This window comes from Pollachius pollachius (assembly GCF_949987615.1).
Source record: "Pollachius pollachius genome assembly, chromosome: 2".
NCBI lineage: Eukaryota > Metazoa > Chordata > Actinopteri > Gadiformes > Gadidae > Pollachius > Pollachius pollachius.
Genome location: NC_136935.1, coordinates 49,554,063 through 49,576,062, shown reverse-complemented (window position 1 = coordinate 49,576,062; position 22,000 = coordinate 49,554,063). Strand labels below are relative to the sequence as shown.

The window sequence follows — 22,000 nt, the reverse complement described above, 5'->3', positions numbered from 1 at the left end:
ACACAGCCACCAACGGGCAGTATTCTTGCAGGCCTGTCCGTGCTACCGTGCACCACACCTAGGGGGCGCCAGACCCCTTCCTTACGGCTGTGTGTCCGCGCTGGTTGGGGTTTGGACCCTCAGTAACCACGAGTCTTCTCCCCCTGGAGACCTGGGGCTCCATTGTCCCAGAGAGTACAGTATTGTTTGTTCTTTTCCTTTATAAATAACACGTTCTTTTTTTAAAATGCAGGGAACACTGGTCGCAGTAGAGTTTGTGTGCGTGTGTCTCTGTGTGTGTGTGTGGGTGTCTGTGTGTCTGGAAGTGTTGTTAAAGCTGACTCAGAAGTAGTGGCTGCAGTTCTGGTGGTTCTGGATCTCCCGAGGGCAAAGACCGCGAGATCCTCCTCATTCGTCACGTCAGCTGTCTGTCACCCCACCCCGCCCCCCCGATATTCAGTGTGTTTGTACGCGCTATTTTTAAAAAATAACTAATAAAAAAATAAAGCAAAAAACAAAAAAAAAATCAAATAGCTGTTTTGTCACATCCCTCTCTCTTTCTCCCCCCCCTCCCATTTTGTTCAAACACACACACGCACACACACAAACACACATCGCACACACGCGCGCACACACACACACACACACACACACGCACACACAGATACACACACAGTCCTGAATTTCACCACGTGAAAAAGAGCCAAGCGTTCCCGGGGGTCCACCCTTTCCAGCCGAGCCAGAGAGCAGCGACATCTCTTCAGCTTCCTCCTCCTCCTCCTCCTCCTCCTAACGGCCATCGGTCGGTGGACCCCAAGGCTCAGTGCCAGGCTGTAAAAGAAAAACGTGCTCCTCCTCCTCCTCCGCCGCCGCCGCCAGCACCCGGCGCCAGCACCCGTCGCTCACATCTCATTGGTCAGCTCCTCCGTCTCCATGCCGGTGTCGCCGTTGGCCATCTTGGCGTTCTCCTCGTAGCCGGGGGGCATGAAGGCCAGCGTGTAGGGGTACAGCTTGTGGCACGCGGTGCGGTACGCCTCGGCGCGCTCCTTGCAGTCGCCCAGCACGCCGTTGCCGAGGCTCTCCAGCACGTCCGTGCAGATCTGGGGGGGGGGGGGGGGGGGGGGGGGGGGGGGGGGGGGGGGGTGAGGACATGATCGTTTACACGGTGGAACGGGCTCCCTGCCGACGTCAGGACCGCAGAGCCGCTCTCCCGCGTCCGCAGAACACTCCCTCGTTCAGAGGTCATCTACACTTTGCATAGCCTCCCCCCTAGCCCCACACACACACACACACACACACACACACACACACACACACACACACACACACACACACACACACACACACACACACACACATCGTATTCTGTACGTCCTGGCACTTAATGTACTTAATGTATGCTTGCACCTTTTGTATGCTGTACGTGAGGTAGGAAGGAGAGCTGGCAGATTGAGTGCAGAAGTGCATGATAATAGTGCTATAATATGGAATCTAAGGAAGATCGCTGTGCATGTGAAGTAATAAGGTGGCCCGGATCTGGGTCCTCTCGGGATGAAGAGGTTAATAGGCGAAACAATATGCAAGTATTTCATCGGACGCTCTTTCCAGTATTCTAGCTTTTTATTCTAAATATAAATCTGCGAATATCCACCAATATCCCGATAGCTGCTACCGTTTCGTGACCCACATGATCCGCCCACATTCGAAAACGCTAACTCAACCGTTGGATTTATCCTTCCAAACTCAACCCAGCATGCAGTTGATTCCTCAAAATGTTCGCCCCCCCCCCCCCCACAGAGCTCTGGTAAAGCCTATTGCCTCAGGGGACATCTGCGTTTAGAGATTCCTGTTTGGTTAGTTGTGCTGCAACAAGAAGTCGAACGCAAGCCCTCACAGTCATTTACTCCCACTCTGTTGTTGTGACACCCAGAGCTACGACATGCCAGCTGTAGATAGAGTCAGACATTGGACTGGGTGTTCAACAGAGAACGTTGATTACACATTTACATTAATGGGGCATTTAGCAGACGCTTTTATCCAAAGAGACTTACAATAAGGACATTTGTGAGAAGAAAGAAACAGCATTATATCACTGTCGGTACAGTAAGGATGTTCATAGAACCAAGGGGCAAGCGCCAACAATTGTTAGGTTAACTCATTCCCCGTATAAAACAAAAGATAGCTAGGATAAGACACTACACGATGCTGTGTACTATTTTAGTGCCAGGACATACAATCATCCTCAGTCATTAACATTGCATTGCTATAAACCTATACTTTTGTCTTTCTGATTCTCTATTGAACTGAACGAATCCCGAAGTCTGGTAGCGATTGTCGGTGCGTTGTGTGCAGTTTGTTGTGTATTGTGTGTCGTGTGTGTGTGGACATGCAGACGCACCACGATGGTTCTGTTGACGAGGGACTCGTCAATGGCAGTGGCCAGCTCCATCGCTTTGGTTTCAGTCGAGGGGTCCATGTAGACCATCATCTTAGCAGCTAACGGGAGAATGGATACAGCAGGTTAATGAGAACGACCAAGGCACTGTTCACTCAATCCTAGTAGTTATAGAACGAGTGAGGGTGTGTTAGAGTGAGTGAGCATTAGAACGCATATGAGAGTGAGTGAGTGTGTGTTAGACAGTGAGTGAGTGTGTTAGAGAGGGTGAGCATTAGAACGCGTATGAGAGTGAGTGAGTGTGTGTTAAAGAGTGAGTGAGTGTCTAAGAGTGAGTGAGTGAGCAAGTGAGCGTGTGTAAATAAGTGTGTGTTAGAGTGAGTAAGGGAGAGAGTGAGACTGTGTTAGAGTGAGTGAGTGAGAGTGAGACTGTGTTAGAGTGAGTGAGTGAGAGTGAGACTGCATTAAGAGTGAGTGAGTGAGACTGTGTTAGAGTGAGTGAGTGGGTGAGTGAGAGAGTGAGACTGTTAGAGTGAGTGAGACACCTACCAGCCACCCGGTGGGGTATGGAGCTGGAGTGCTTGGAGAGGTATTCCTGGTTGAAGCTGCTGGCGTTGCTGTCGCCGAACAGCCGAGTGATCTCCTGCTTCAGCACCGTGCGCACGGCCACAGGGAGGTCTGTGCTCTCCGACACTGCAACACACACACACACACACACACACACACACACCTTATTAAATACGAACAGAGCTGTCGAGTACCTGAAACGATAACTTGCCCTACATGTACGGGGCTTCAAGCAGAGTGTGGCGCTGGCAGGGCTGTGCTGTCGTTTAGCAAAGCCTTTCATCCAAAGCACAGTAGGTGTTGGTTTCGGATCTGTGTCACAGGGGTGCGGCATCAATGCCCAAGGACCCCCAGGGGGTAGACTGTGGGGCAATCGAACCCAGCACCTTTCAGCGGGGGAGTCAGTCAAGGCAAAGCCTTCCCCCTCACCTCCTTTGAAGAAGCGCACTAGACACTGGTGTAGCCAGGGGTTGTCCCGGTCGATGGCCACGGCCCTCTTTACAGACTGGAGCATCAGCAGGTACTTTTCTGAAGGGGGAGGAAGACACCACAAGAGTTACAGTCAGCGGATTCCCTTCAGAAGAGGGAACGGAACCTGGGCGAGTGACTGAAGGCACAGGTTATATAAAGTGACGATGTTCAAACGGAGATGGATAGCAGCATAGCGCTGTTCCGGTGGAGTCTTTAAAACAAACCAGACATCTCAGTAAAAGCTCGAGCAGTTCCAAAGTATTTACATGTTTTTGCAGTGCAGTAATAATAATACTAAGCCCTACTCTCAGACCTGGAACCCTGGTGAGGCCTTGTGGATGTGAATCTGCCCGAATGCTTACGAAGTTACGCATTAATGCCGGAAACATTGAAATGAGCGCAACCTCATTTATTTAAATGGTAGTAATGGTTGGACCCCCAAGGGCAAACACTGACTTAATGGAGCCTGCGCTCCAGACAAGTTCAGATGGGTAAAAAAAGAAAAGTCTGGTACCTTTCCTGAAGTAGATCTCGAAGGCCAGCAGATGCGTGTCGATCTTGTCCCTCACCAGGTGCTTCAGTGGCGTCAAGAACTTCACCGCCTCTTCCAAGGGATTCTCTACCTGCAAACAGATCACAGCATAGTGTTATGGAACGGACCTCCACACAGATTCACGGTGGAAACCGTTTCCAAGAAGTGGCCAAAACACTGTAAATGGTAAATGGACTGCATTTAAACTGCGCTTTTCTAACCAGCGGCCACTCAAGGCGCTTTACAATACTGCCTAACGTTCACCCATTCATGCACACATTCACACACAGAACGGCGGTGTCAACCACGCCGGGCGACGGCCAGCTAGCCTGGAGCAGTTATGCTGAGGTGCCTTGCTCAGGGACACCTCGACACTCTAGGAGGAGGAGGGGCCGGGGCTCGAACTAGCAACCTTCCGGTTACAAGTCTACCCGCTCTACATCCTGAGCCACTGCCGCCCCGGTGTAGCCATTGATGGCTTATCAACTGCGCTCCACAAACACACACCCACCTTGGCCAGCTTGTCGGGGATGAGCTCCTCCTTGGGACCTCCGATCTCCTCGTCGTCGTCCTCCTTCTTCTTCTTCTGGTTCTTCAGCTGCTTCTCCTTCTCGGCGGTCTTCTTCTCCTCCTCCAGCTGGGCCTTCTTCTGGGCCCGCCTCTGCTTGTTCCTCAGCTTCTTCAGCTCCTTGTCCGACAGGTTGGCTGGAGTGGCAGGGAAGAACCACCTGTTAGTGCTGCTGCTGCTGGTGGTGTTGGTCTCATGTCTGTACAGTGACAAGAGCCTGTCTTCCCTTCACAGTTGTACACCCTCATCAACCTGGTTAGTACGACTGAATGCCTGAACTCTCCTTACTGTTGACCGGCCAGCACCCCATCACAGATTTAAAATGTTTTGCCTGTATGTATGCAAGTCAATTGTGGCCCCCATTGCCCTCCTGATCATCCCCTGAAGGAGGGATGCCCCACTGTGCGTTCCTTCTCTAGATCTCTTCCTTGCTGATTAAGGGAGTTTTTTTCTTGCCCTCTGGGAGGTCAGGGGGGTGTCATAAATATACAGCCTGTTAAGCCCTTGGAGACTCTACCGGTGATTAATGGCTATCCAAATAAAATTGAATCAAGCCCTTGTAAGAGGAGTTTCTCATGCTTCTTACATAAGACAAACCCATGTCCTGAAAAGGGTAGTACTGAAAGATAAAAGGTAAAAATTATTCTGTTGCAATTATTTTGACAGATAAAGTGATAGCAATAAGAGCAACTCTTATAAGGGAATGATCATTTTTTGGACACAATTTAAAATTGAAGGGATTTTTTTTTTAACATGATGTGACATGATGAAAAATAATTGTAGGTCAGGTCATCTCAGCAGCACTAGAGCACTTAATTTATAATGGTGTTATCCATTTACATATTGTACCCTTATTAAATCCCCGCTCCTGCAATTTGGATGTATTGCACCAGGCCATATTTAGATTGCGATAATATTTCTTATATAATTATTGAGCCGTAAAACAGCCTTAGAGGATATACAACCTCCATATGCCACACACCACTATCTCTTTGAGCTCACAGCATCAGCCTAGGGATACTCTGTAGATCTCATCGACCATAGGGCCACCAACAGATCTCAGAGCAGATCTCACCCTGTTCCCCAAAGTGTCCACAACAGATGCTACTACAAGGGATAATGTTTGACGTAATTGGAAGTCAAAGCGTGATCTCAAAGTTTTTTCTGTGCAGATTTCTATGAACTGGTATATTAGAAAAATAATAAACTGGTCTGCCACAGAAGAAGAGAGTCTGAGTAGGGCTGCTTGATTATGTAATAATATCATAATCACGATTATTTGGGTCAATATTGAAATCACGATTATTCAAACGATTACTTTGAGTTCGAAAACATGATGCATTTATTCAGCGTGTCTCTCTCAAAAACACTTTGCCACTGAGAACTTTGAAATTTCGCCTTAAAAAATACACAAAATAGTCCAAAAGAAAATGTTCAAATCTAAAATAATGTACAGATATGTATCCAGCTGTTCTGCACTTTCTATAAAACATTTAAAAAATAAAAATAAAATTAATAAATCGAAAACTCGATGATGTTAATTTTGTGATCGTTTGACGCCAAAATCGAAATCGAGATCGAATTTCGTTTAATCGCCCAGCCCTAAGTCTGAGTGGCGGGGGTCTACTCCAACGGGTGGGGGGGGGTGTACCTGTGTCGGCCTGCATCTCCTTGCTGTCGTCGGTCAGCGGGTTGTCGTGGAGCCCCAGGTAGATCTGGATGGCGGTGCGCGCCGCCTTGTAGTAGAAGGGGTGCTGCCGCAGCAGGTCCTCCAGCTTCAGCAGGTCCACGTACGAGCGCAGCGTCATCTTACGCATGCAGTACGTGTGGAAGTCAAACTGGTCGTCCGTGATCTCCACAAAATGCTGTGGACGGGGAGCGGGGGGGAAGAGTTGAGGAGGGTTAGGCAGGACCAGACCTAAAATATTAAAAGGGGTGATTTCATACGTCCACCTAGACCTATGATGGCTAGATAAGCAACATTCACCACAGGAGACAATTGTTAGAGGATCCGTTGTGTATTACAGACTGGAGCCAAGCTAAATCAGTCCCTCAGGAAAAATGCGGCGTTTTTTTGTGATTGTTGTGATTGCCAAAAATCCTTGATTATGCGGCACGTTTTCTTAAAAAATGCGATGAAATATGCGGCATGTTTATGCAATTTTATGCGATGAAATTGCGGGAACTTGCAAAAATTGCGGGAACTTTCACGTTCACGTCGCGTAATTACTTCACTTCATAACGTTCCCATGGCAACAGGGGGAAATGGCTGCTCTTGTGTGAAGTAAACGCAACATTTTTCAAATTTCTGCCAAGATATATGTGACTTTTTTGCAACGAAAATGCGGGGATTATGAAATCATGCAAGCCCCGCATATTTTGCACGGAAATCTGCAATTTATGCGGTGAAAGTGTGGCATATTTGAAAAAATACGGCCCCTGCATGAATATGCGGACTTTGGCTGATTATGCGTTGAATTATGCAATCGCATAATCACGTTTTTCTGGAGGGACTGCTAAATGCAGGAATGAAAGCAGGCAGGTTGACTCCCAATTTGACGGCCGATGCCAGGCTCTTCAGCGTTGGTTTAGACCGAATATAAAAGGGAATCCTTCGCCTATAACGGTCTCGTGCTCTCTAGCTCTCCCCTCGTTCAGGCCTAATGAGGAGAGCGGGGGTTTTTCCCTTACCCTCTCGATCTCGTGGCACTTCTTCAGGGCGTCTCCATACTTGTTCATGCCCTTGTAGGCCAGGGCGCACTCCGTCTGGAACCACATGCACTGCATCTCGTTCAGGTTCTCCACCGCGGACGCTCCCTCCTACGGGCATTGACAAAGCCGATCCAGGGTTATAAACACGGACCTTGATTCCCATTATTTTGACAAAAATTTCATTGGCATTTTGTATACAAATCAAAATGTATTTAATTATGAATGATACATGATAATATTTTCTGTTCATCGAAAAAATAAATAATATTTTTCGTTTGTCGAAAAACATATCAGTTTCACAATTATCCCAATAAAAGGACGGTTTAGTCTAGACACTTTACACTTTATTATCATCACCTTTTTAGTTTCTCTACTTATTTAGTTTCTCTACTACTTGTTTGCGATGCTGCTCCTTATCCTTTACATATTTTAACTCATTTTTTATTTTGTCATCTTCATCTTGTAGTATCGCTTCTCCGTAATGTGACTGTCGAGGTACCAAGCCCAAGAACTTAACTCTTGTGTACCTGACGAGGTGAAATAAAACACAACCCTGAATCTGTACGGTGGGCTGTCTTTCGGCAGCATCGACCCCTCTAATGCCTTAATCCAAGGCGTGCCCTCGTAAGCGTCTCACGCGCGGCCAGCAGCGGGACCCCGACTCTCACCCGGGTGAACTTGGAGCACATCTCCTCGGCCTCCTTCACCAGGCCGGCCTTCAGCATGTACTTGGCACACTTGGAGTTGATGAAGCGGTCGGCCGTGTCCAGCGCCTGGGCCTCGTCCATCCACTGGGCAGCCTCCTTGATGTTCCCGGCGTGCTGAGGAGAGGGGTCAGAGGTCACCACACAACATTCGGAGGAGGGGGGGGGGGGCGTTGTACTCGCGATCGAGGCCGCGGTTACGTTGTTGCGTGTAGAGATGTTCCGATACCATTTTCAGGGCTGATAGGAAGTGAAATTATCGGTGCCTGAAATTATCAAATACATTCGAAGACACAATAGAGAATTGCCTTTCTTGACAATTAAAGGACTGGAACTCGCACACCATGTAGCCGATGCAACAGTACGTTTTTATTGCATAAAAGTGTAACGTGCTACCCAAAGTGCGTGCAAAACGTTCTCAGTCCCATTCAGACCATCCTCAGTGCAAACATACAAAGGTAAAAGACTTCCTTATAAAGACTACGCCTAGTTGGTGGAAGACTTGTCAATCAAAAGGTCAGGTAGGTTGACGTGTTGACTAGACATTTTAAAAAGGCACCGCTCACCTATTTTCACTTTTCTTGACAACATACATGGCCAAGCTCAAGCCTGAATTCTGGCACCACGCCTGGACTCTATTAGGCCTGCATTTTTTCCCCTCCCGATACCAATTCCGACTCCTGAAGTTTAGTATCGGCCGATTCCGAGTATTTACTGATACAGCATCTAGCATTGTAACTACTAATATTACTTGTTCTTAGTGAAGGGTTCTCTTACGACGACAGCTATGTATAGTTGGTTCACTTACTGTGATAATACTAAATGTGATCTAGATAATTTACATTTATTATCTATAATTATTATAATACATTTGTATTCTTGTAGTTATGCGTCCATGCATCAATGTTTTTCCGAGTTGCCAGCTCAGAGCATGCAGGTCGGAGTTGACACGTTTCCACCTCTGCCCATTAACAAACGCAGCATAACACCACATTTGATGTTCTTTGACTGTGTAGTAAATTACCTGGTCACATGAAGGTATCGGATCGGCGCATAGACTTGATACTGCATTTTAGCCAGGATCCGAGGAACTTCCGATACTGCATTTTAAGCTGTATCAGAGCGACCTCCGATACTGGTTTCGGAACGACCTCCGATACTGGCATCGGAACCACCTCCGATACTGGTATCGGAACGACCTCCAATACTGGTATCGCAAAGACCTCCGATACTGGTATCGGAACAACTCTAGTCATGGTTCATCAACAAGCGAAATCATCCGACACACAGCCCACGTGAACCCTCAGCTTTCTGAAACATATACATCTCGCACGATCCTTCCAACGGCTGAAACATCCGATACTGGCATTGATACCGGTATCGGAGCAACTCTATGCCTGGTCGCGTGCGAGCCGTCTGGGCGAGCGGTACCTTGTAGATCTTGGCCTTGATGACGAACAGCTCTATGAGCGTGGGCGTGCTCTCGATGGCGGCGTTGATGTACTCCAGGGCTAGTGTCTGCTGGCCCACCATGTTGTAGTGCTGCGCCAGGAAGTACTGCACCCACAGGAGCGTTGTCGGGGGCTCTTCCTTACCGCCGTCTGGAACAGCCAATCAGAGGACAGCTTGGAAAAAATCTCAAATGTTGACCGTGTAGACATTTACATTTAGTAGACGCTTTTATCCAAAGCGACTCACAATAAGTACATTGGTCAAAAGAGAAATTATGTGTCGCTGTCGGTACAGTAAGGATGCTCATAGAACCAAGCAACCAGCTGAAGCTTCTGGGCTTTAGTCTAAGGCTAACAAATACCTAGGTTTAGGGTCGGCTTAGCTCAGGAGGTAGAGCAGTTGTCTTGTATCCGAAAGGTTGCTAGTTCAATCCCCAGCTCCTCCTAGCCGACTGTTGATGTGTCCCTGACCGAGACACTTAACCCTAACTGCTCCTGACAAGCTGGCTGTCGCCTTGCATGGTTGACTGCCGTCGGTGTGTCAATGTGTGTATTAACCGATGTAAGTCGCTTTGGATAAAGGCATCTGCTAAATGCCCTAATTGTAATTGTACCCATTCCCTGTATAAAACAAAAATAGCTAGGATAATTCGCCACACAATGCCAGATACTATTTTTAAGTGCAAGGACATATAAGATAGAACAAGTATGTACATCAAGTACCAGGACGTACAAACATACAATAAGTACGTACATTAAAACATGAACATAAAATGCAGAAAATAGTCTTAAAAAAAAAAGGCTGTTGCTCTTCTACTCACCATTCTGGTTGAACATTCGACAGCCCTTTAATGAGGTTTCATAGCCAACCACCAACTCTTCAATTATTGCGACCTAGAGAGGAGGTGACAGGGTCAAAGGTCATGTGGGTCCCCACGGCTGTATGGGAGTAGCATGGTTGCAAGAAATAAACATTGTGACCAGGTGTCGTGGAAATGCCAATCATAATATACCATTCTATACAGATGATAAAAACCCTATTTATATAATGACTAGTCAATTGAAAAGGAATTTCTATACATTAAATCAAATATTTTGCTGTCCGAAGCGTCCTGAAAAGTAAGTTCTTCATCCCCAGGTAACTGAGGCGGCCGATGGTAAACGCACCTTCTCTTTGTCGTGGTAGAGGGACTTGAGGGTGGTGAAGACGGGCGGACATCCTTTACTGAAGTTCAGCCTCAGGTACCGGTCCAGACACTCCCGGAACTTCACGCCTGGACAGAGAGACGGACCGACAGAGGGACGGACAGCGTAAGCTTGGGAATAGAGTTTAACTTAAGGGCCTGTTGGGAATAGAGAGTTTAACCTAAGGGCCTGTTGGGAAAAGGGTTTAGCTTAAGGGCCTGATGGGAAAAGGGTTTAGCCTAAGGGCCTGATGGGAAAAGGGTTCGGAGCATCTGATTGGCCGCACCAGACAGGAAGTTGAGGGGTAGTCTGCGGGGAACCAGTCCTTTGGGATACTGCTCCCACGCTTCCTCGTAGATTTTCCGTTTCTCGTCAACCGTTTCTGAAAAAACACAAGAAATAGCAAAAATATTTCTACATCTTAACCCGTAAAATGGAAAATCGAAATCAAAACAAAAGATCGATATCAATTAGGATTATATTTTAATATTCTCGCCAATGAAGTCTTGCCGGACACAAATGATTAACATTCCAATACAAACGCGATGCCGTGGAGAAGGCAACACGTGTCTATGTGCGTGGATGTGCCGTACCTGCTTTCAAGGACTTCTCCAGGCCGTGGTAGTAGCACCAGTTCTCCGGGTTCCTCTCCTGCAGGTGGCGGTAAACCTTTGTGGCTTCCTCCATGCGCTCCAGCCTCAACAGCAGCTCCCCTACGAGAGACAGGGAGGAGGAGGAGGAGGAGGAGGAGGAGGAGGAGGAGGTGAGCACACTGGAGCTGCTCTTCACTGCCGACGCATCTCAGCGTACCGGCACGGAGCAGGAGGTCTGAGTAATCGCTAGAGTTGTTCCGATATCGATAGCCGTATCGGAAATTCCTCCGATGCGGCCTAAAATACAATATCGGGTATCGGTGCCATATCGGTGCCGATCCGATACATCACTAATTTACTACACAGGCGGAGATCATCGCAAACATGTGCAGTGTGCAGTGCTGCGTAATCTCCGGCCTACGTGCGTTCGAGCTACCAAGTCGGAAAAACATTGATGCATGGACGCTTAACTACGAGAATACAAATGTATTATAATTATAGATTATAGGTGTAAATAATCTAGTTCTAGATTATGCAATTATGTGCTTACAGCCTGCTTAAAAATAGTGATGAAGGAGATCCATCCTGCAAGGTGTTTTCACCACTGGAGAGAGAAAAGGTGGTCAAACAAAGCCAAAATATTGATTGGGGTCACACTGAAGCCCACGTCATCGTAGAGCTTACGGATCAATACGGCCAGTCTGCATGCACTCGGTGAAAAAGGAAAACACATCTGCAGGGAGCGTGTGTGACAGACCCCACTGGCTAAGATTAAGAGTCTTATGCCGGGATCAGACGACAGGAATACGGACCAAGTCGTACCAGATTTTGCCGTTAACAGCGTTGCATGAGATTTCAAAACGTTGGGATAGTGGGGTCAAATTGAGTGTTTCCGCATTGTTTGAAAACTCCTACAAGACGTACACTTTACATTAAGGGCATTTAGCAGACGCTTTAGCAGAGTCCAAAGGGACTTCAAATATTGCATTTGTCAGAAGAAAGAAATCAATATAGCGGTGCCAGCACGGTGAGGCCGATCGAGAAAGACAAAAGAACGCCTAAAACGGTGTGCAGTCCGATCCCTGCGTTGCCGAGGGACCAGCGGGGGGGGGGGGGGGAACGGGGAACGGGGACCCACCTCGGGTCTCTTCCACCGCCAGCTTGTCACAGATCTGCTTCTCGTAGTTGGAGAGGTGCTCCAGGGCCTCCTTGTTCAGGCCGGCCTCCCGCAGCACCTGGTTCTGGTACAGCAGCAGCTCGCTGTACTCGTAGTCCACCTTGTCCGGAGACGTCTGGACCACCACGACACAGACAGACAGACAGACAGACACAGAGGTTACAGGAGATCCCCTTCATTCGTTTCGCAGGCAGCATGTGGCCCAGGAGGTAGAGCGGGTTGGCCGGTGACCGGAAGGTGGCTTGTTCGATTGTCGAGGTGTCCCTGAGCGAGGCACCTCACCCTGACTGCTCCCGACGAGCTGGCTGTCGCCCTCGCGTGGTGGACACCGCCGTCGGTGTGCGAATGTGTGCATGAATGGGTGAATATTAAGCAATATTGTTAAGCGCCTTGGGTGGGCACTGGTTAGAAAAGCGCTGTATAAATGCAGTCCGTTTGGGTTATGAATTGTACGATACATGAGTACACTGCATTCATGAATGTGTGTTTACATGTTAATACGGACACTTTGTTTATTGGCATCCGGTCAATGTTAAACTGTTTACCTCTCAGGTTATCGATTATACTTTAACGTATTTAGTGAAAGGCTTAAGAGAAGAGGATGTGTGTGTGGCAGTGTGCCGCACAAAAGAGCAACTTTGCAGAAATCCCTCGCCAGACTTTTGGTTTGTTGTCTGCATGACAGCTTTTTCCTGAATGCCTGACTTTCGGTGAAGCCTTCAGACATGTGTACCGTTACGGAGCCACGTCTATATTTAGACGGTCGTTGATCTACATCCAAACAGCCACGGCGTCAGGGGGTAGACTGCAGTTGACAGGAAAGGTGCCACCACAGCCCTCCGAACTGTATTCCCCGTTGCCGTGCCGACGGCATAAAGACAGGATGCAGGCAGGCCTTATCAGAAGCACGCCAGAGAACAGGCGGCAAGTGCGTACGTGGGTTGTGTTTAACAAATCTGTAGAGAGGGAGGACTGCAAGACCTCTTTGTTTGCTGATAACAGTATTTTGTACATTGATGTCGAGAATTCTAGGGCAGTGGTTCTCAAATGGGGGAACCCCTGGGGGTACTTTGGAGTTCTGCAGGGGTAACTTTGGAGCTTTAAATTAGCAAAAAGTTGCATGACGCACAGGCCCATGTTTCTCACCAAGTTGTGAGTATTTTCACCCTTTTAATGTTAATGTTTACACTGCCAAATAGAACGCACATTACATCATTTATTTAAACTGTTTTGTTCTAGTGAAGGGGGTACTCCGCTGAAAGAATAAATACTCTATATACTCCAAGAGGGGGTATACTAGTAGAAAAAGTTTGAGAACCACTGTTCTAGAGGATAACCCAAATCAGTCGGTTTGTTACGACATCGGTGGCGGCGTTGATGTACTCCAGGGCTATGGACATACGGCTTCGTTCCTTCAAAGCGCTTTCCGAGCGCGAGTTGCTTTCGCCGTGCGGGGGGGGCACACGGGTCCCACCGGTCCCACCTGTTGCGTTTTCCTGAACTCCTCGATGATTTTGGCAGCCATCTCGTAGTCCTCCAGGAGGTGGTAGGCGATGGCGTAGCCGATCCAGGAGGCCCGCTGGGCCGGCCGCAGCTGCAGCAGCTGGTACCGGGTCTCCTGGGGAGGAGTTAACAGGCGTCGAGAGACATGAGCGCTCACATTAGATCCCACTACATCTCGGGGGGGGGGGGAAGAGAGATTTAGGGCCAGGCACTCCCTTGAGCGCGCTTGGGTTTTATGGGGTGGCGAGGATGGAAAGAGGACGACGACGGACGTACAAAGCTGAAGCCTCTGGGCTTTACTCTAAATAGTTCTGCCAACTTTTGTGATGCAACGCGAGTGGCCACGGCCGCAGAGTGGGCGTCAGCTGCTCACCTGTTCAGATTTGAGCGTCAACGGTAAAACAAAGGTCTACTGCGGCAAGTTTTTTTCGACGGTAACACGCACCCATCCATGATTCAATCCATCCCCTCCTGTTCAGTCCATCTCTGCCCGCCCCCCCCCTCCCGATTGTGAGAAAATCTCAAGTGACAAATGAAAAATGTAGCTATTACTGCCGCTATAAGTGAAGCAAGTAAATGTTCAGCCGTCCAGCCTTTTTAGTAGTGTGTAATGGCTTGTAACGTGACTTTGCATTTGGAGAAAAGACCTATATACACAAGGCCTTTCACACGTCGGCCTCGCACCGTAAGTCGGACACTCTCCGAATATCACCCGGTTGGGCTCGATGTGTTAACCCAAATGTCAGAATCTGCCCCTCCGGACTTTAACGTACCAGGGCCCTAGTGTAAAGTCCAGACAATTGGGGAGCAAGCGAGCGCGCGCTCGCTCAAGTTTCTGTCCTGTGACTGGTGCGAAACCAGGAGCAGAGTGTTCCTGCTTCGTACTTTATCATCTTGCCTGTGTTTCGAGTTCTAACTTCTTTCCACCCTTCTGTTGATATTACGGATACGTTTAAATAAATGCAGTATTGATACCGCCGCAAAGAGAGTGGGTAACCTCGCCCGCCATCTTCGACGTATGGTAAACAAAACCCTTTGACTACCGCTGTATTCTTTATGCGTCACGTCCTGCCTCCCACACGCTATTCCCCGGGGCCACCCCTCGCCTCAGAGATACCGAGTTCCTCCGATATGTGGGAACACGTCTGGGGCGGCTTATGTCCTGTAGCATGTCTGCAATACACAACCCCCGATTTATTTTTAGTTCTTGTGCGAAAGGCCTTGGGACGGCGGTAGCTCAGGAGGTAGAGCTGGTTGACTGGTGACTGGGAAGGGTGCTAGTTTGATCCCCGGATCCTCCAAGCTGAGTGTCGCGGTGCCCGTGGGCAAGACGCCTCGCCCTGACTGCACCCGACGAGCTGGCTGTCGCCCTGTGTGGTTGACTCGCCCGTCGGTGTGTGAACGTGTGAATGAATGAAGTCGCTTTGGATAAAAGAGTCAGCAGAGTCCCCTCAATGTAAATGTACTACCACGACGTGAACTGTGTTTCACCGGGCGTGCTGTGGCCATCTCACCCGGTATCCCTCCAGGTCCCTCATCTGGATCTGCAGCAGGGAGAGGTCACGCAGGATCTGCAGGTTGTCCTTGTCCCACTTCAGGGCGTTGCGGTAGCACTTGATGGCCTCGTCGTACTTCTTGTCCGAGCGCTGCAGCAGGCCGTACACGTGCCAGCCTGGGAGAGGGTTAAGGGCCGAACGGACCGCATGCACAGACACACTCTCTTGTAGGGCTGGGCGATTAATCGGATTTGACCGCGATTTCGTTTTTAGCGTCAAACGATCACAAAATGAACATAATCGATTATCTTTTTTTTTTTATGTTTTATAGAAAGGGCAGAACAGCTGGATGCATATCTGTACATCATTTATATTGGAACATTTTCTATTTGACCATTTTGTGTATTTTTTTAAGGCGAAATTTCAAAGTTCTGTTACAAAAAACAAAATCGGAGAGACATGCTGCATAAATACAACATGTTTTCAAACTCAAAAATAATTGTTTGAATAATCGGGATTTCAATATTGACCAAAATAATCGTGATTATGATTTTTACCATAATCGAGCATCCCTACTCTCTTGCAAGGCGGGGTATGTACATTAAAGCTAGCGTACATTCTCTGAAGTACACCGGACGCACTCAGAGCATCAAAACCCATGGAGCTCTTTCAAAACGTTTAATCGCTTACCATTACTAACTAGGCCAGAGAACCCGTTTATAAGGAACAAACCCAGAATGGATTGATTGATTTGATTTATTCTATGTTCTGTTGTAAACAAAAACGTAAAAATTAATGCAAACAAAAAAACGACGAATGTAGTAAAACAAAGTTCCAAGTAAGTTTAAACCCAAAGGGCAGGCAGCAGTGACAAAGTGACTTTGTGCCTGTTTGGAACCGACTTCAGATAACAGTCAGCTACTCAAACGCTGCACGTCAACACATGTGTCACGTACACGTACACACCGAGAGAGAGGTTGACCAAGGATACAGACATGGCTTTTGAGGTCGTTGCGCAGGCCCCTTCTCACCAGGTCATACGCGTCCTCCTTCTTCCCCAAACAGTTGAGGGTGAGGCCCTTCATCGCCAGGGTCTCTGAGGGACAGAAACAGAGCAGAAAGAGAGAGAGCGGTGGGCATGGGGTAGGGGGAGAGGACTGAGAATCTGAAGGCTGTGCGAGGTGCAGATGTGTGGTTCTTCACAGCGACGTGGCTCTCACAGTACTCACCTCCATGCTCTGCGAACTTGGGGTTCGACAAGATCTGTTTGCAGAACTTGAGTCCATTTCTGTACTGTTTGTGTTCGTAACATCGCTGTGGACAGAGAAGCAGAAGGAAGGACGTTAATGCGAGTCGGACAAAACGACAGCCACTCACTGCTGCGACATGTAAGGAAGCGACAAGCGCAAGGGGTCCGCAGGCTGCAATGACTGGTGGACAGCCATCGGAATATAGTTTTGCAATGATCAATATTGGACAGTGTGATCAATTGCAAACGGCCAAAAGCTGATGCATCGTTACACCTGCTAGGAGAAGATTGAGACTGCTTTCTAAAGCAGGTTTGGCAGGCAACATGTATCTACTCTCCTTCTGTTTGTATATATGCCCCCTAGTAACAGAAACCTTGATACCATGATGTGATTTATTGGTTAATCGTGGTAACGGTCGGCCTTCAGAACAGACTGCAAATCCTCTGCAGCAGCACTTAGCCCACTACCAAAATTACCAGCTCTCTGCTATGGTGTTATATTTAGGCACATGTTGTACAATCACTACCATTCCCTACTGTCCATTTAAACTGATCACAGATTACTGTGTCTGTGTGTGTGTGTGTGTGTCAGACAGAGAGGGGGGTGGGGGGGATGGCAGATGGCATTTCTTTGACCTGCTAAGAACCCCACTAACGCCGACGAGCGAGGACATCAGTTAAACACATGGAAAACCCAAGCCCTGTACAACTCACTGGGGATTATTCTCGTCATTAGCAAACTGGGAGCAGTGGTCTTTTTATGGAGCAACCCATTAGATAAAGGGTCCGTTCCCACATTATAATATTGTACTGGGACCTTAATCTAATGTCACATGGCGCATCTACCCAACAAGCAAAGGATCACCAGAGGATATCGTGGGCACCCATTGGGTACAGTCCCCTGGCAAAGGGATGCTCTGGGGATGCGAACCAATAGGACCAGCACTTCATATTGTGGCTAAAGATCCAAGATCGATGAAGATTTGCGTGCAGAGCAACTTAAAACATTGAAAGTGAGGGATTAAATGTGATATAACTTTGCAAGTTATGGCGTAAGCCTCGATATGCCAAGCCAAGGACCAATGTGCCAAAGATTGATTTCAAAGAGTTTTAAATCCATCCATCCATTGAATTTTCGTATCAAGGCTTGGAAGGTGGCACACAGCTCATGGTGATATGCCGGTCTTGTCAAGCGTGTTGACATCCATCTCTATTTATGAGCACCAGGTTCACAGTGACATGGACCACCCCCACCCGCCACCCTGGCCTGTATATGACACCTAGGGGGCAGTTCAGAGAGACACACAAGATCAAGAAGGGTACACTTGCGTTAATGCTTGTATACTTATGAAGTTTAAGGGATCTTCGTGACATCATTGGGCGGGCTGTAGTTATCCAACACGTCTTTTGACAACACCCAAAATAGATTTGGCCACTTGAGCTGGAGAGAGGGATGTAAGAATCCCACTTGTGTCTGGGACAAGTCAATATCAGGTGCTATACAAAACACAACATAAAACCACCACAACATTCTCTTCCTAGAGCTAAACATTTTATTAAGTCAGAGAGGAAGTGATGGAACAGTAATGTAATATCATCCATGTGGGGTCTCTAGGCTATGAAACTGTTGTGGGAAACCCAGCACACTGAAGCCAATTCAGTGACTGACAGATACAGCCATCGCCATGCCAATGAATTACACTTTAATAATGGTTTAAACATCCCAGTTCTAGGCAGCAGAAAAAAAAGTTCACATCAGTACCTAAAACTAGAATGTCAGACACTCCATGTTTTGTATATTGTATATATAGTTTACTTTCCAATGAGTAGTCATTTCAAGAAACAGTCTAGAAAGCATAACAGTAACAGCAGGAACTTTTGAAAACAGAGGGTCCTCGGTTTATTAATCTCCTCACATTTTTTAAATATAACCTGCAACGCTATATTTTAAAAAGGCTTTGCTTAGGCAGCTTATTACCATTGGGGGTAAGCCAACAGAGAACAGTACCGACCATGCTGGAATAATACAATAGAACAAAATCCAGTGCCAATAACACACTGGAGTTCTGCCCGACTTCGAAAAATGCACTTGGGCAGAACGCTTGGCACAAGACTTGGATTAAAAACCAAAAGGATGGCATCTACCCGCCAAATTGATAAGCATCTAAAAAAGAATACAAAAATTAGGTATAATTAAGTAGGTAAAGTTGAGCTTGTCAACAGGTAGATGTACTACAAAGAAGAATTAACCAGTAAGTGTTCCTATTCAACATCGATGTTTAAATGGTCAAACATAGGGATAAGTAGAACGCATTGGGTAACCCAAAGGCTTGTCTTCACTAGTGTGCAAAGCTGCAACGCTACGCACTGATTTCCTGGATAGCAAATTACGACCTTGGACGAAGTATGCAGATATATACTGTAAACTGTAAAACGGCCTAGATAAGATCTTATCTTGGATGCAAATTTGCAATAAAAAAGGAGGAGACATGAAAGTAGGGAGTTTCCGGTTTGGTAACAACCACAGTTGTGCTACTGCTCATCCATGCTCAATTTATTGTAAGGGGTTGCCATGCGAATCCATTAACGATGTATGCATTCCCTTTTTTTTATGTTGTTTAACTTTCAAAGGACGGTCATATTGACCGGATCAGGAAACGTCTACAAGAACACTGTGTGCAAGTGCAACGGGTGGATGTTTGGCCGGTGGCTATAACAGGGTGCTTCCACTGTAGGCCTGAACTCCAACTACATGGGGTGATGTTACGAGCCAAAAATGTGCTGACACAATAACTTCAGTTCTCCCATTCACTCCACTCATGCACTGCTCTTCTCTGTGCAAGAACATGTGCAGACCTAATGAGGATAACGTTATGGGGGCTGACTGCACTATAACTCGTACTTCTGAGCTGTCAGATCACGACCACCGTTACTACTACTGTTACTACCGAATGCTTGATTAACTGATTCAAATGAGTGTAAGTGGTCAGACACCGGTCCCCACATGTGCGATCGGAGCGCCACTAAACCGGCTACCGGTGTCCCTCTAAGCACACAGGTGAGCCGGTGCTGTCATCCTGAGTCCCACTAGAGCCACAGATAGCGCACCTAGCGAGCTAGCCATCGTGGGACACGGCTGTTTGACAAGTGGAGAGGCCCGGGTGCTGAAGTAGCACTATTAAAGCAGATATCAACTCGTGTCTGACCCCCACACACACACCGTGCCGGGGACACCGGGCGAGAAAAGCTGACGCAAAACAGACGCGTTGAACCTCTTTAGAGTTTGTAATAGTGACACTGCGAGGCATGCCTAGATTAGCATGTCCATTCAATGATGCCATTTTGCTAAGCTAAGTAGCTACGGCTAATGCTAACTAGTTGTGCTAGCCGAAATGAGATGGGTACCGCGGACTGATTTAAAAAAATACAACTAGTATCTTACCAGGATCCTCTTAAAGAGCGCGTTTTCCTTCGGCGGTAGAGTTATTGTCGGCATTGTTGTGGTTTGAGATCAGTTCCTCGGCTCGACCTCAGCACATGTAGCTAAAGTTAGCTCGACTTCAGTCAAAGCGAGCGGAGAGCGGAGCGATCTTCTCGACAGCTCGGCCCTTGTTCTCCTAAGTCACTCCGCTCGATGGCTCGGCGCTCCCCGCCCGCCCTGCCGCTCCTCACGTGGGGACGACGGGACGAGGCGCCAGTCAAAATGGCCGCGACGTTTTTTGTATACGATTGATGGAAAGGTGAATGTAGATATTCATATATCACATTAATGCCATGTGAAGTATGGAATGGCTTCTGTTATAGTAGGCGAAATAGTATTGTGGCAACTATTAACTACTATAAGTTGTATTTTTTTCTTTATTATTCTCTACAAACTTTGGGCCCCTACTCCTTCCACAATTGTTCACCTAGAGACTCCATTCCAATTTTAAAATGTTCAGATGAGCTTGTATCATCTCTTATATTCAGATAAAAATATTTGAGAAGTCAATGTCATTCTTTGACACTTCAACCATAGCCTACTTCAGACTTCGTAACTTGGTCAATTTAAACCGTTAACCTTCGTTCAAAAATGTAACACTTCACTTTATTTGTTTCTAACCATATTAATAATTTTAAATGGTGTGCATTTTTACATTGTGTACTGCAGTTAGACTCAGTTCAAATCCCTTCACTTGATTTAAGCCATTTAACCTTTCTTTACGTCTTACACTATGTGACTTTACAAAAACATATTTTCAACCTCACTTTGCACTACAGCACTTACAGCACGCATTTTCGACAAGAAATGCATTTCTACTTTTCAGATGTCACCCAAAAGAAGAAACAGGGCAGAGTAAAGAAGGTGCTGAAATCCTTCTACTGCGGTTGCTGCCTTCCCCATATTTCACCGTCAAAATTGTATTGATCGTCGACAATCGGCTTACAAAGAGTTTTATTAAACTGTTCAATGTTTAACCTGGTCTCTGCTGTATATTTCAATATGGGATAACAGTGAGAACGAATTGTGGTTCCCCAAATATGCCATATATGGACAGTTCTGGTGAGGGCCCGATAGAGGGCGCCCTTACCGCGCAAAACATGGCCGTGTGCTCCCCGTGCTCAGGTTTGTTACCAGTTGGCGACAGTCTGTGAGATTACTTCATATTAAGATCGTTCAATGTCATGGATTATGCTTTATGCATAAACATGAACTACACCCAAAGCCAGAGAACTATCAGACGAATGAATGTTGCAACACAGTAGGTTAGACCTTATCTTGTGGCCTTCTTACTTCCCCACTACACCAGCAGTTACCAAATTAATCAAACTGACAGCAAACACATTTTTTTCTTCCTTATTTTGCAGTCTTGCTTTTTTCTCATAGGTATTTAGCTGCTTCTTAAGTATGCCTGTCTGTCAGTGGATTCTCAAGACATTTACCCAGCGTTTAGTTCACATTTCATGTGTTTGTTTCTTAGCATTGAGCAGAGCTCTGTGAATAAACATTCTGGTTTGCAGAACCAGGCTTCTTGCTTGTCTTTAAACTGCTGAATAACACCAAAAGCTTTAGTTAACATATTCTGTTTGCATGCAGTGTGTCACTCACACAAACAACCCGCTACAGTTCCCCTTGGATGCAGTTCTTTGTAGACACATACTTTAAGAAGACAATACCCTTGTCTAAAATAGCTGCTTGGTGCCTACACTGAGCATACAAATGACTGAGGATTTAGACTGGCAGAACATTCATCACTTTGTTGACACAATAGCCGTAGGCCACAGCTAATTTCAATATCCTTGCGTTCTAGTTTGAGGCAGTTTTTTCCCAGGCAAACTAACCAAGAACAACCATCCACCTCGCAGACCTTTAAACTGCCAGTAGCTCCTCAATCCCACTCATGAGCCGCGATCAACAGGCCAGTCTCTAGGGAGGAG

The 22,000-nt window shown here is 47.1% G+C and overlaps 1 protein-coding gene across 1 annotated transcript; it reads right to left on the bottom strand.

Annotated features, from left to right (window-relative positions):
- Nucleotides 1-786: 786 nt before the first annotated feature.
- naa15b (N-alpha-acetyltransferase 15, NatA auxiliary subunit b) lies at nucleotides 787-20,164 on the bottom strand. Its single transcript, XM_079730504.1, has 20 exons — nucleotides 20,025-20,164; nucleotides 16,563-16,647; nucleotides 16,325-16,429; nucleotides 15,352-15,509; nucleotides 13,818-13,952; nucleotides 12,296-12,449; nucleotides 11,158-11,277; nucleotides 10,851-10,946; nucleotides 10,547-10,653; nucleotides 10,201-10,273; nucleotides 9,360-9,529; nucleotides 7,893-8,045; nucleotides 7,204-7,332; nucleotides 6,164-6,377; nucleotides 4,456-4,649; nucleotides 3,927-4,035; nucleotides 3,371-3,469; nucleotides 2,924-3,067; nucleotides 2,378-2,475; nucleotides 787-1,079 (listed from the first exon to the last, which is right to left on the bottom strand). The coding sequence occupies exons 1-20, from the start codon at nucleotides 20,076-20,078 to the stop codon at nucleotides 882-884; spliced, it is 2,595 nt and encodes an 864-aa protein (XP_079586630.1). The 5' UTR covers nucleotides 20,079-20,164; the 3' UTR covers nucleotides 787-881.
- Nucleotides 20,165-22,000: the final 1,836 nt, after the last annotated feature.

Excerpts from the sequence above, each read along its gene's own strand:
- naa15b (XM_079730504.1), bottom strand. The coding sequence starts at position 20,078 with ATGCCGACAATAACTCTACCGCCGAAGGAAAACGCGCTCTTTAAGAGG. Across the intron at positions 16,430-16,562 it reads CAAGTTCGCAGAGCATGGAG|AGACCCTGGCGATGAAGGGC; the intron begins GTGAGTACTGTG and ends TCTGTCCCTCAG. Across the intron at positions 6,378-7,203 it reads AGTGCCACGAGATCGAGAGG|CATTTTGTGGAGATCACGGA; the intron begins GTAAGGGAAAAA and ends CCCCGTCCACAG.